The sequence below is a fragment of the Delphinus delphis genome, chromosome 18, assembly GCF_949987515.2.
Source record: "Delphinus delphis chromosome 18, mDelDel1.2, whole genome shotgun sequence".
In the NCBI taxonomy this organism is placed as follows: Eukaryota; Metazoa; Chordata; class Mammalia; order Artiodactyla; family Delphinidae; genus Delphinus; species Delphinus delphis.
The window spans coordinates 18,153,400-18,166,128 of record NC_082700.1 but is presented as its reverse complement, the minus strand read 5'-3'; the positions used below and the strand labels follow the sequence as shown (position 1 = coordinate 18,166,128).

Below are 12,729 nucleotides of genomic sequence, written 5' to 3'. Positions count from 1 at the left end.
GGAAAGGCAAGTAATTTGGCACATTGAAGTCCAGGGTCCTGTGTCTAGCAGAGTAGCAAAAAATTGGGCTGCACCATAAAGAACTCTGTATACCACATGGAGAGTTTAGACTTTATCCATCAGACAGTGGGATACACTAGCACAGTGCTAACCAACAGAAATAAAAGGCAAGCCACATACGTGATTTAAATTTTTTTAGGAGCCACATTAAAAAAATAAAAAGAGGGCTTCCCTGGTGGCGCAGTGGTTGAGAGTCCGCCTGCCGATGCAGGGGACACGAGTTCGTGCCCCGGTCCGGGAAGATCCCACATGTCGCGGAGCAGCTGGGCCCGTGAGCCATGGCCGCTGAGCCTGCGCGTCTGGAGCCTGTGCTCCGCAGCGGGAGAGGCCACAACAGTGAGGGGACCGTGTACCGCAAAAAATAAATAAATAAATAAAATAAAAAGAAACAGGTGAATTAATTTTAAGAATATATTTTACTTGGGACTTCCCTGGCGGTCCAGTGGTGAAGACACCGCGTTTCAACTGTAGGGGGCACGGGTTCGATCCCTGGTTGGGGAACTAAGATCCCACGTGTCACGCAGTGTGGCCAAAAAATATATATGTATGTATTTTACTTAATCGTCTGTCCAGAAATATTATCATTTCAACATGTAACCAATATAAAAATATTTGTTAATGTTTTTAATAAAATATTTTGCATTTGGGGGGAGTATTGATTCTTCACAATCCTGTATGTATTTTATACTTATAGCACCTCTCAGTTTGCACTGACCACATGGTGCTATTGGCTACTATACTGGACAGAGCAATCCAAGAATATTTTAAGTGGGAAAATGATCTGATTAGATTTGCATGTAAAAAATGAAGTGGGGCTAGACAGGAACTAGGGAGGTTAATAAAAAGAGATGATGAGGACTTGGAATTCTGTGGATGGGTTGGGAGGGCATGGAACCAAGAGATACTTCGTAACTATGAGGATGACTAAAAGATGAGTAGGGGGGCCTAAGTGTCCTTCAACAGACTTTATAGCAAGTAATTTTACTATTTGGCTGGATATGTCATGAGCCCCTCAAGTTCAACCTAGCCAATACATTCAGTATCTTCCTGGCTAACCTATTCCTTCACTAGTGGTCACCATCCCATTCCCCATTCCACTTAAACAATCGATCACCAAATGCTGTGAATTCCACCTTCAGACTATCTCTTGACTCATTTCTTCCCAAATTGTTAGCACCTATTAGAATAGGTTCCTCTGCCAGAAACTCGCATAGTATTCTGTACAACTCCGTGGTGACGCTCATCACAGTTAAATTTACATGTCCAGTTTCTTATCGTCTCCAGATCAGAAGGTTCATGAGGGCTGGGATTCTCTGTCACATTTACCAATGTATTCCCAGAACCTAGCACAGGGCCTGGCCTATGGTTGGAACTCTCCCTTGGATTTATATAAATGCTCAGCAGCCTTTTGGCTTAACACCTGGTTCTCAACTACTTTTTGGAGAATTTAGGTTTCCAGTTATATTATCTAGAGTGTAGGCAGCATGGTAAAGTGGAAGGACATGGGTTTGGAGTCAAGCAACCCATCCTTGAATTCTGGCTATGTTGCTTACCAGCTTTGTGACTTTGGACAAGTTATTTAATCTCTTTTGGCCTCAGTTTCCTTATCTATACAATGGGAATAGTAATAGTACTACTGTCTAGGATGTTGTGAGGATTAATTAAATGAAGTAACGCATATAAAAGTGAGCATGATGTTTAACCTTTAGTGAATGCTCAAGGATAATTTATTATCAATGAGATAACATATTATTTGTAAGCTTCTGTCGGCTCATCATAACAATGATTTTTACCAAGCTGCTATAGTACTGAGTCTGTTGAAACTATCACATGAGTAACTATGTATAATATATTGAAATTTAGTGAGGTTTATGGCATATTCCAAACTATTATAAACAGTTCTGATTTATAAAATATTTTACTTTTATAGTTGATAAAACATTCATATTGACACCTAATATGCCACTGACCAGGAGAAATAAAAAAACCACTTAAAAAAAAAAAAACCACTTAAGTAGGAAGTTCTATGACACACACACACACACACACACACACACAAACACAGTAGAGGCTCAGTAAACATGAAAATTAAAGGAAAGTGCATTATTTATTTTCCAACTATATACACTAGCACATTTTTAGCCCAAAACAGAAATTGTCTGTTCAAAATATTTTTAGGATTTCTGACTTGCTAACCAGTAGCACAACACAGAGCATATAAGGAATTAACAATAATTTATTGTGTACCTGCTGTGTATGGAACACTGTAATAGGTCTACTTTAAGTGGCAGAAAGGAGGTATAAAACATGGTTTCTGTTCTCTAGGATCTTATAACCTATTCAGGGAGAGGTGTCTGAATCAAGTGAAACAGTTTGTGAATTAAGCTACTATTTAATTAACTGCTAAAACAAAGGACTGCCTTGAGATTATATACTAGAGATGATCAGGCTGCCTGAAATTGAACTTTGACAAGACCACACTGTGGCAGGAAAATCTAATATTGTATTTTTCTGATGGCTCAGTTAATCATGGAAAAGTGAATTCATTATAAGTATGATACTAGGCTTTAAAGATACAATGTAAGATGCCTTTTCAGAATGTTGAAAACAGCTTTGTTGGTTTGCTTACTTTTCATAGAGAAATTGTGATGGAACAGGAGCAATGTACTTCATAGGATGTGGTTATAATGCTTTTCCTGTTGGATCTGAGTATGCTGACTTCCCGCACATGGACGACAAACAGAAAGACAGAGAAATAAGGAAATTCAGATACATTGTACACGCAGAACAGAATGCCTTGACATTTAGGTATGAAATTTGTTCGCATGTATTTTCTATAAAATGTAGCAAGGATTAGTTAAAATTAGTTTTCTTTTAGCTGTAATTTATTGCCTTTTTAAAAAATTCCAAGAAATATTCTTTTCAGAAGTATAACTTTGGTCCTACTTGGTCTTTGCTACCTGACCTGAAGCCATTGTCAGGGATCCTGCAGGCTTTCAAATTTATTGAGCAAGTCTTTTTTCCTTTCTTCCTTCTCTGTCCAGTATAAAACTGCTTGAAGTTTGTCCTTAGGGTCTTGCATATTTCTGCATTATATAATCAGTTTTGTTTTCTAAATGTAGAGCCCATATATTTATATTTATGAATATATAGATTTTATTATGAATCAAATTGCTTTAACATAGTTTTTGTTAGAGATTATAACTGGCATTACCTCCTTCTAATGTTAATTTAGATCATTTCCACAAACATTTCTCAGCATTTACCATTAAGTGGGTGATCTTAGGGGATTTAAATCTGCATAAGTCATGGTTTCTGTCCTTGAGGAGCTTATAACACAGTATGGGATATAAGACTGTATTCAACCTAACATGGTCAGTTGTGTGGGAAAGGCCAACACAAAGTGGGTGGAAATTCAGGGGCTGCTACGGATGGAGGGGGAGTGAGAGGGAAAAGCTTTATGGAGAAACTGGCATTTGAGCTGTGCTTTAAAGGTTTGGTAGGATTATGCCATTGGAGATACTTACTTGAAGGGAAACCATTCTTGCTTCAGGCATAGCAGTGGGCTAGAAGTAGGAAAATGCTTGTGTGTTTAGGAACACAGATGTTCCACTTAGGCTGCACCATGGAGCACATGGGATCGGTTGGAACTGACAAGAGAGGACTTTGAGTTTAGACTTCATTTGGTAGGTAGTGGAGAAATTGAATGACATTGACAGAGCCACACTAATGATTACTTAGGTTGCAGGCATATTGTTTGAACAGACTAGATGCATACAATTCTGCTGCCCTAGTACAGGGGAACAGAATGAGAATCTGAACTAAGGACATGGGTGCAGAAGGCTGGTGGTGGGGAATGTAAGACTGAGAGCAGTGTAAACCATAGAACCTAGAAGTACAACTCCCGTATCCTCAGATGAAGCATTCCTTAGTCCTAAACTACCCCCGGCATGTAAAATTTCACCAAACTCCTCTGTTTTTTTTCCTTGTGCTCTTCATTACAGATTACTTGCTTCGTTTTGTCAAATCCAAATGCTTGTTAAATAAAATTATCCTGTGTTAGGGAAGGGAGTAAGGGAACTGTAACTCAAAACAGAACTCTAATATTAATTTATCAATTTAGTAAGCATTATTAAATATCTGTTAGTTACCAGATAAGAGGTAGACCTTTTGGCTACCATGATGACTTAATGTCTAATCACACATGGTACATTCTTAGGGAGGGTGTTAGTTCTAGCCCCTAATTCTGGCATTATAAAGAGTTACCTACTTAGAAAGCATTGTTTTCTCTCTCTCTCTTTCTAGTTTCATTTCCTTTGTAATGTAATACTGAAAATCTTGCCATTGACTAATTCAGCAAGAATAAGGCTCGATCATTATTGTGTATAATGTTGTAAATCTGTTCCTAAAGCAGCTCAATTTTAATGTTTAAAGATTTTTCTAAAACATAACTTACCCTTTTAGAAACTATCTTCCTGATATTTTATATATATTTTTTGTAGGTGTCAAGAGATAAAACCAGAAGAAAGAAGTATGATTTTTGTGACAAAGTGCCCATGTGATGAATGTGTACCTTTAATTAAAGGTGCGGGCATAAAACAAATCTATGCAGGGGATGCAGATGTTGGAAAAAAGAAGGCAGACATCTCTTACATGAGATTTGGGGAACTTGAAGGTGTTAGCAAATTTACAGTAAGTAGATACACATTTTTTCAAATATACTTTTTATTATATTGTTAGGTACTCTGCTGCATATTTTAAATTAGTGATTCTTACCCTTTTAAAGAGTTATCATTGAGTTTATGTTTATGTGCAAGCACTTGCTTAACTACAAATGTTCAGCTTAGGATCTGCCTTATGAATATAGATCTCTATCAAGAGTTGTGCATTGACCTTACAGATCTTGAATTAGTTAGTCCTTTGGTGCCATCTGGTGGCTAACAAAAGAAAATCCTTGACCCACCTCTTCCCTCACCCTTCTTTCTGGATTGAAGTGGTAGACAGAGGTGAAAGTAGTTTAAGATTACCCAAAAGAAGGGGACACACACACACACACACACACACACACACACACACACACACACGTGTGCATTTCTCATGAGAAAAACCAGGAAAAAATAAGAAGAATTTAATATTTGACATTTCCAAAAAAGTGCTGGGGTGGTTTGTGGAAAACTCAGAACTTTAATTCTTTATGCTTTTTTACTACTTTGGTTTCTAAAAACCTTTTTGTTTTTAGAAATAATCTCAAGCATATAGAAAAGTTACAAAGAATGGTTTATAAAAAACTTTTTCTTGGGCTTCCCTGGTGGCGCAGTGGTTGGGAGTCCACCTGCTGATGCAAGGGACATCGATTGGTGCCCCGGTCTGGGAAGATCCCACATGCCGCGGAGCAGCTGGGCCCGTGAGCCATGGCCGCTGAGCCTGCGCTCCGCAACGGGAGAGGCCACAACAGTGAGAGGCCCGCGTACCGGAAAAAAACACAAAAAAACCTTTTTCTTTTTAGAAATAATCTCAAGCATACAGAAGTTACAAAAATACTACAAATAATTTTTTTTTCCAGAACATTTGAGAGTTAAGTTGTTGCTATGATGCCAGATCACTCTCAGATACTTTCTTGTATATTTCCTCAAACAGTATATTATCCTACATAACCACCACAAAACTCAGGAAATTATCATTGATGTGTTGCTACCATTTAATCCAGAGTCCAGTCAGGGTTTACCAGTTGTCCCAATAAAGTTCTATACAGCAAAAGGATCCTGTCCAGAATCATATGTTGCTTTGATAATTCTGGCTTTTTTTTTTTAATATTTATTTATTTGGTTGCACCGGGTCTTAGTTGCAGCTTGCTGGCTCCTTAGTTGCAGCACATGGGCTCCTTAGTTACGGCAGGTGGGCTCCTTAGTTGCGGCTTGCCAGCTCCTTAGTTGTGGCATGTGAACTCAGTTGTGGCATGCATGCGGAATCTAGTTCCCTGACCAGGGATCGAACCTGGGCCCCCGGCATTAGGAGCACGGAGTCTTATCCACTGCGCCACCAGGGAAGTCCCATAATTCTGGCATTTAATATAACATTTATATACTGTAGTTTGCAGTGGGTACAAAAGGCATATGATAGAACTGTTTATAAATTTCAACTTTACTTTTCTGTTTGAATCCAGGGTGCCTGGAACATACAAGGCACCTAAAAATTACTTACTAAACCATATATATATTTAAAAATTTATTTAAAAATTAATATAGCAACACATTATTTAGTTTTCTAGTTTGTGTGTGAAGAATCATATTTTTATCCTTTTTATTTTTGTCATATATTTTTGTTTTTTATTTCCAGTTGTCTTATTTAAAAGACATGATTTTAAAAAGAAAAGGGGGGCACTGAAAGAAGGGAGAGATGGGACAGATGCCTCTTTTGTAAAACTAAACAAGTTTGTATCCATCTAATCAAAAGGGAAATCACCAGTTCTGTATTTTTGTTTTCTGTTCCTTCATTCCTCCTGAAGATTGGGAGGAAATAATTCTCTTTATAAAGTGTAAGTGACCTAGCTCTTCAGGACTGTGAGTGCTGGGTTAAGCGAATTCTGAAATATCTTGCTTACTGGTGGATTTTAGTAGCTTTTCCACCGTAAAGAGAATGAAGAGATCAGAAGAATGTAAGACAGGGCAAGAGAAGCAGGAAGAGACAGGAAGACAAAGGGAGTGAAGGCCCCTTGGGCAGAGATGGGATTCAGAAATACCTGTTGGGCCAAGACCCACCCAGGAGTGCCCTCATTCAGGTACACCTGGTCTCTCTGTACTCCTTCCAGTGAAGATTAGCTCTCCACCCTCTCATCCTTTCTCTCATCTGGGCTGGCTTGCAATATTATGTCAGTGATTTAAACTACTTGGTTATAGCTAAATGCCTAGTTTTGTAAATACCAGTAACTAACACGAACTAGTATTTGTTCGACATTGGAATTTTTATAACGATTATATTGCTTTTAGACTGTCAAAAGTAGCATGAGTACCAGTAAATTTCATTTTTTTAAACATTAAACCAATTAAAATTAATTTTGTTTGAAAATTTTTTTCTTTTCTCTTTGAGGTGTTACCATATGCCTTGAGATAAAAGGTTCTGTTCTGTGGGGTTGTTGCAGACTAGGCTAGGGCTGGGCAACAGTATTTCCAAGAATATATTTTACCTGTGTAAACCCAAGTCCATTTACTGAGAAACTATTTTTTTTTCTGTTTAATACATGTAAATTTTTCTTTTTTAGGTTATATTACTTTTTTTTTAATTGTGAAAGTAATGTATGCTCATTATAGAGGAAATAGAAAAAAGAACAGATATATAGATGAAAATAAAAAAAGAACAGATATTATCCCACAGTTCATAGATACCACTGTTAACATGTTGCTGTATTTTCTGTGTCATTGAAAATTCTTCAGAAATAATTTTTAATGATTACACAGTATTGCAACCTATGGACATAACTTATTTAACCATTCCCTTTTTGTTGGACACCTAGATTGCTTCTAAGTTTTCACAGTTAGACATAGTCTTTTTATGATGATCCTTAAATGTAAATTCAAGGTTATTAGTTTTTACTTTGCCCAAAATAATAGATTTTAATGGTTTGACATGTTTTGAACATGACTTTTTTTTTTTTTAATTTCACATATATCTTCCCATTGCTTGGAAATCCTCCTTTTTCCTGGTGCTAATCCTAACCATCCCATTTCTATAGGTGACCAACCAGTTCTAGATGTCTTCCCCTTCCAAGGACTTTTTTATACATGGTAAAATGTCTGTCTTATATCTCATTCTCCCTCAAGGCCCATGATATTAATGACTTCATCTGATGAACTAACTGATGCTTCTGGAAGAGGCCCACAGGAACTATCCACTTAATTGTGTCTTTCTGGAGAGAGTGCCCTAGTGGGGCCTTTTTGGTTAAGTCATTAGTGTTTCTGATGATGGGGATTTCTAGGCAAATAGGAAAGGAAGGGTGTGCTTTGAGATATTGATTACACTCAGTTTTTCTTATCTGCTGCTCCAGTCTTCCCTGTAATATCTGAGAATCTTCATGCTTCTGTATTTCTTTCTGAATGATTGAGATGGAAAACTATAATCAGAGGAGATGTGATATGATATGATATGATACAATAAATGATATGCTATGATAAAAATAATAGTATATATTATATTACTATATTAAAAGGCAAGATAGTCTTTGTCTTATTTTCATTCTTTCTATGTAGGCCTTCTCTAGCTATTATAAGATTCTGTAGGACCTGGAGCTAGAATATGAAGTGGTAGAAATTCTATAGTATTGGGCATGGGCAGACCCAGGTTCTGGTGCTACTGCTGTCTTTAGTCAGTATGTAACCTTGGGCAAGTCACTATGCTTCTCTGGTCTTCCACTTCCTTACCTGTAAAACGAAGGTAAAGGAGGATTTTTATACTTCCTTCTCTAAGAATATTGATTCTCATTCCAGAAGTCATATCATTCAGGGTCATTCAGAGTCATTATTAGGGCTTGGTTGGTACGGCACACTAACTCTTTTTTCTTACATTGTTTTAAGCTGTTTTGATATTTGAAAGCACAGTGCTGAAATGCTACTTTTTTTTTTTTTTTTTTTTTGCGGTACTTGGGCCTCTCACTGTTGTGGCCTCTCCCGTTGCGGAGCACAGGCTTCGGACGCGCAGGCTCAGCGGCCATGGCTCACGGGCCCAGCCGCTCTGCGGCATGTGGGATCTTCCCAGACCGGGGCACGAACCTGTGTCCCCTGCATCGGCAGGCAGACTTTCAACCACTGCACCACCAGGGAAGCCCTGAAATGCTATTTATTAAACATATAAATAAAATGTTTGTGTCCTTTTACAGTGGCAAATGAATCCATCGAGAACTTGTGTTCTTGAGCAAAATGAGCCTGAAAGCAGAGAAAGTAAGTATTTATAAGTCCTTTACTGAGGTTAACTTTGCTGCTAAGAAGAAAAGAAACATAGTGAATTATAATGATCAGGTGTTGGAAATTGATGTGGTTGGAGATGGAGTATATTCTTTTTGCAGGTTACATTTTTGCCATTCAATTTGTTCACAGACGTTTGTGTATCTACTATTTGCTAGGTGTCATGGAAACTGCTGATTAATGACTAGTCCTATGGGCTCTGCAGTTTAATACAAATAATCATGAACAAATTGAATTTATAAATTAAATTTACATGAGAAAGTAGATGACAGTGCTCTTCTATACCAAAACAAAAGCCTCTTGGGCAGTTAGAAAGGAAAAATACATATAATTAATACAGATGGATCTAGGGCCAAATTATGAGGATATGTACATTCTTATTAGAGTAAAGCCACATTAGCTCAGATTGGTCAGAGAGTGGAAATATTCTGGTTATTTGAATAACCTAATTAAGAGTCATCACAGTTACCATAAATGAATTAGTAATCCTCAGAGCTTTATTATTTGCATATTAACCAGATATTTTTAATGTAATATAATCTTTGGGATATCTTGCAATTCCTCAGGCACATAATTTGGAACATTAATTATTATTAACTGTACAATATTATGTTAAAATATGAGCCATGTTATCTTTCTGTTTGAATTCAATTCAAGGTAAGTAGAAGTTTAGTATAATAAGTAAAATTTTCTTGATAATAACAATGATTTGACTACTCTGAAAAATCAGGAAATATAAGCCTTTATGGGCAGAAGCAAGAAGAACAATCCTGTGGAACAAAAACCACATTCACAGAAAGACAGACAAGATGAAAAGGCAGAGGGCTATGTACCAGATGAAGGAACAAGATACAACCTGAGAAAAACAACTAAATGAAGTGGAGATAGGCAATCTCCCAGAAAAAGAATTCAAAATAATGACAGTGAAAATGATCCAGGACCTGGGAAAAAGAATGGAGGCAAAGATCGAGAAGATGCAAGAAATGTTTAACAAAGATCTAGAAGAATTAAAGAACAAAAAACAGAGATGAACAATATAATAACTAAAATGAAAAATACACTGGAAGGAATCAATAGCAGAATAACTGAGGCAGAAGAACAGATAAGTGACCTGGAAGACAGAGTGCTGGAATTCACTGCCGCGGAACAGAACAAAGAAAAAAGAATGAAAAGAAATGAAGACAGCCGAAGAGACCTCTGGGACAACATTAAATGCAGCAACATTCGCATTATAGGGGTCCCAGAAGGAGAAGAGAGAGAGAAAGGACCCGAGAAAATATTTGAAGAGATCATAGTCGAAAACTTCTCTAACATGGGAAAGGAAATAGCCACCCAAGTCCAGGAAGCACAGAGAGTCCCATACAGGATAAACCCAAGGAGAAACACGCCGAGACACATAGTAATCAAACTGGCAAAAATTAAACACAAAGAAAAATTACTGAAAGCAGCAAGGGAAAAATGACAAATAACATACAAGGGAACTCCCATAAGGTCAACAGCTGAATTCTCAGCAGAAACTCTACAAGCCAGAAGGGAGTGGTATGATATACTCAAAGTGATGAAAGGGAAGAACCTACAACCAAGATTACTCTACCCGGCAAGGATCTCATTCAGATTTGATGGAGAAATCAAAAGCTTTACAGACAAGCAAAAGCTAAGAGAATTCAGCACCACCAAACCAACTCTACACCAAATGCTAAAGGAACTTCTCTAAGTGGGAAAAACAAGAGAAGAAAAGGACCTACAAAAACAAACCCAAAACAATTAAGAAAATGGTAATAGGAACATACATATCGATAATTACCTTAAATGTGAATGGATTAAATGCTCTAACTAAAAGACACAGGCTTGCTGAATGGATACAAAAACAAGACCCATATATATGTTGTCTACAAGAGACCCACTTCAGACCTAGGGACACATACTGACTGAAAGTGAGGGGATGGAAAAAGATATTCCATGCAAATGGAAATCAAACGAAAGCTGGAGTAGCAATACTCATATCAGATAAAATAGACTTTAAAATAAAGAATGTTACAAGAGACAAGGAAGGACACTACATAATAATCAAGGGATCAATCCAAGAAGAAGATATAACAATTAAAAATATATATGCACCCAACATAGGAGCACCTCAATACATAAGGCAACTGCTAACAGCTATGAAAGAGGAAATCAACAGTAACACAACAATAGTGGGGGACTTTTAACACCTCACTTAACACCAATCAACAGATCATCCAAACAGAAAATTAATAAGGAAACACAAGCTGTAAATGACACAATAGACCAGATAGATTTAATTGATATTTATAGGACATTCCATCCAAAAACAGCAGATTACACTTTCTTCTCAAGTGCGCACAGAACATTCTCCAGGATAGATCACACCTTGGGTCACAAATTAAGCCTCAGTAAATTTAAGAAAATTGAAATCATATCAAGCATCTTTTCTGACCACAAGGCTATGAGATTAGAAATCAATTACAGGGAAAAAAATGTAAAAAACAAACACATGGAGGCTAAACAGTACATTACTAAATAACCAAGAGATCACTGACAAAATCAAAGAGGAAATCAAAAAATACCTAGAGAAAAATGATAATGAAAACACGACGATTCAAAACCTATGGGATGCAGCAAAAGCCGTTCTAAGAGGGAAGTTTATAGCTATACAAGCCTACCTCAAGAAACAAGAAAAATCTCAAAGAAACAACCTAACCTTACACCTAAGGAAACTAGAGAAAGAAGAACAAACAAAACCAAAGTTAGCAAAAGGAAAGAAATCATAAAAATCAGAGCAGAAATAAATGAAATAGAAACAAAGAAAGCAATAACGAAGATCAATAAAACTAAAAGCTGGTTCTTTGAGAAGATAAACAAAATTGATAAACCATTAGCCAGACTCATCAAGAAAAAGAGGGAGAGGACTCAAATCAATAAAATTAGAAATGAAAAAGAAGTTACAACAGACACTGCAGAAATACAAAGCATCCTAAGAGACTACTAGAAGCAACTCTATGCCAATAAAATGGACAACCTGAAAGAAATGGACAAATTCTTAGAAAAGTATAACCTTCCAAGACTGAACCAGGAAGAAGTAGAAAATATGAACAGACCAATCACAAGTAATGAAATTGAAACTGTGATTAAAAATCTTCCAACAAACAAAAGTTCAGGACCAGATGGCTTCACAAGTGAATTCTATCAAACATTTAGAGAAGAGCTAACACCCATCCTTCTCAAACTCTTCCAAAAAAATTGCAGAGGATGGAACACTCCCAAACTCATTCTATGAGGCCACCATCACCCTGATACCAAAACCAGCCAAAGATACTACAAAAAAAGAAAATTACAGACCAATATCACTGATGAATATAGATGCAAAAATCCTCAAAAAACTACTAGCAAACAGAATCCAACAACACATTAAAAGGATCATACACCGGGCTTCCCTGGTGGCGCAGTGGTTGAGAGTCCACCTGCCGATACAGGGGACACGGGTTTGTGCCCCGGTCCGGGAAGATCCCACATGCTGCGGAGTGGCTGGGCCCGTGAGCCATGGCTGCTGAGCCTGTGCGTCCGGAGCCTGTGCTCCGCAATGGGTGAAGCCACAACAGTGAGAGGCCCGCGTACCGCCAAAAAAAAAAAAAAAAAAAGGATCATACACCATGATCAAGTGGGATTTATCCCAGGGGTGCAAGGATTCTTCAAT

At 37.4% G+C, this 12,729-nt stretch overlaps 1 protein-coding gene and 1 long non-coding RNA gene across 3 annotated transcripts in view; one reads left to right on the top strand and one right to left on the bottom strand.

Annotated features, from left to right (window-relative positions):
* Positions 1-12,729, bottom strand: part of LOC132413918 (uncharacterized) — a 43,492-nt gene that overhangs the window by 15,982 nt on the left and 14,781 nt on the right. The gene's annotated exons all lie outside the window — the stretch shown is intronic.
* CDADC1 (cytidine and dCMP deaminase domain containing 1) overlaps positions 1-12,729 on the top strand; it is a 44,496-nt gene that overhangs the window by 23,679 nt on the left and 8,088 nt on the right. For both annotated transcript variants that reach the window (XM_059996193.1, XM_059996192.1), the window contains 3 exons: positions 2,699-2,868; positions 4,563-4,752; positions 8,930-8,990. In XM_059996193.1, the coding sequence (XP_059852176.1) occupies positions 2,699-2,868; positions 4,563-4,752; positions 8,930-8,990 (421 nt within the window). The remainder of the gene's footprint in view (positions 1-2,698; positions 2,869-4,562; positions 4,753-8,929; positions 8,991-12,729) is intronic.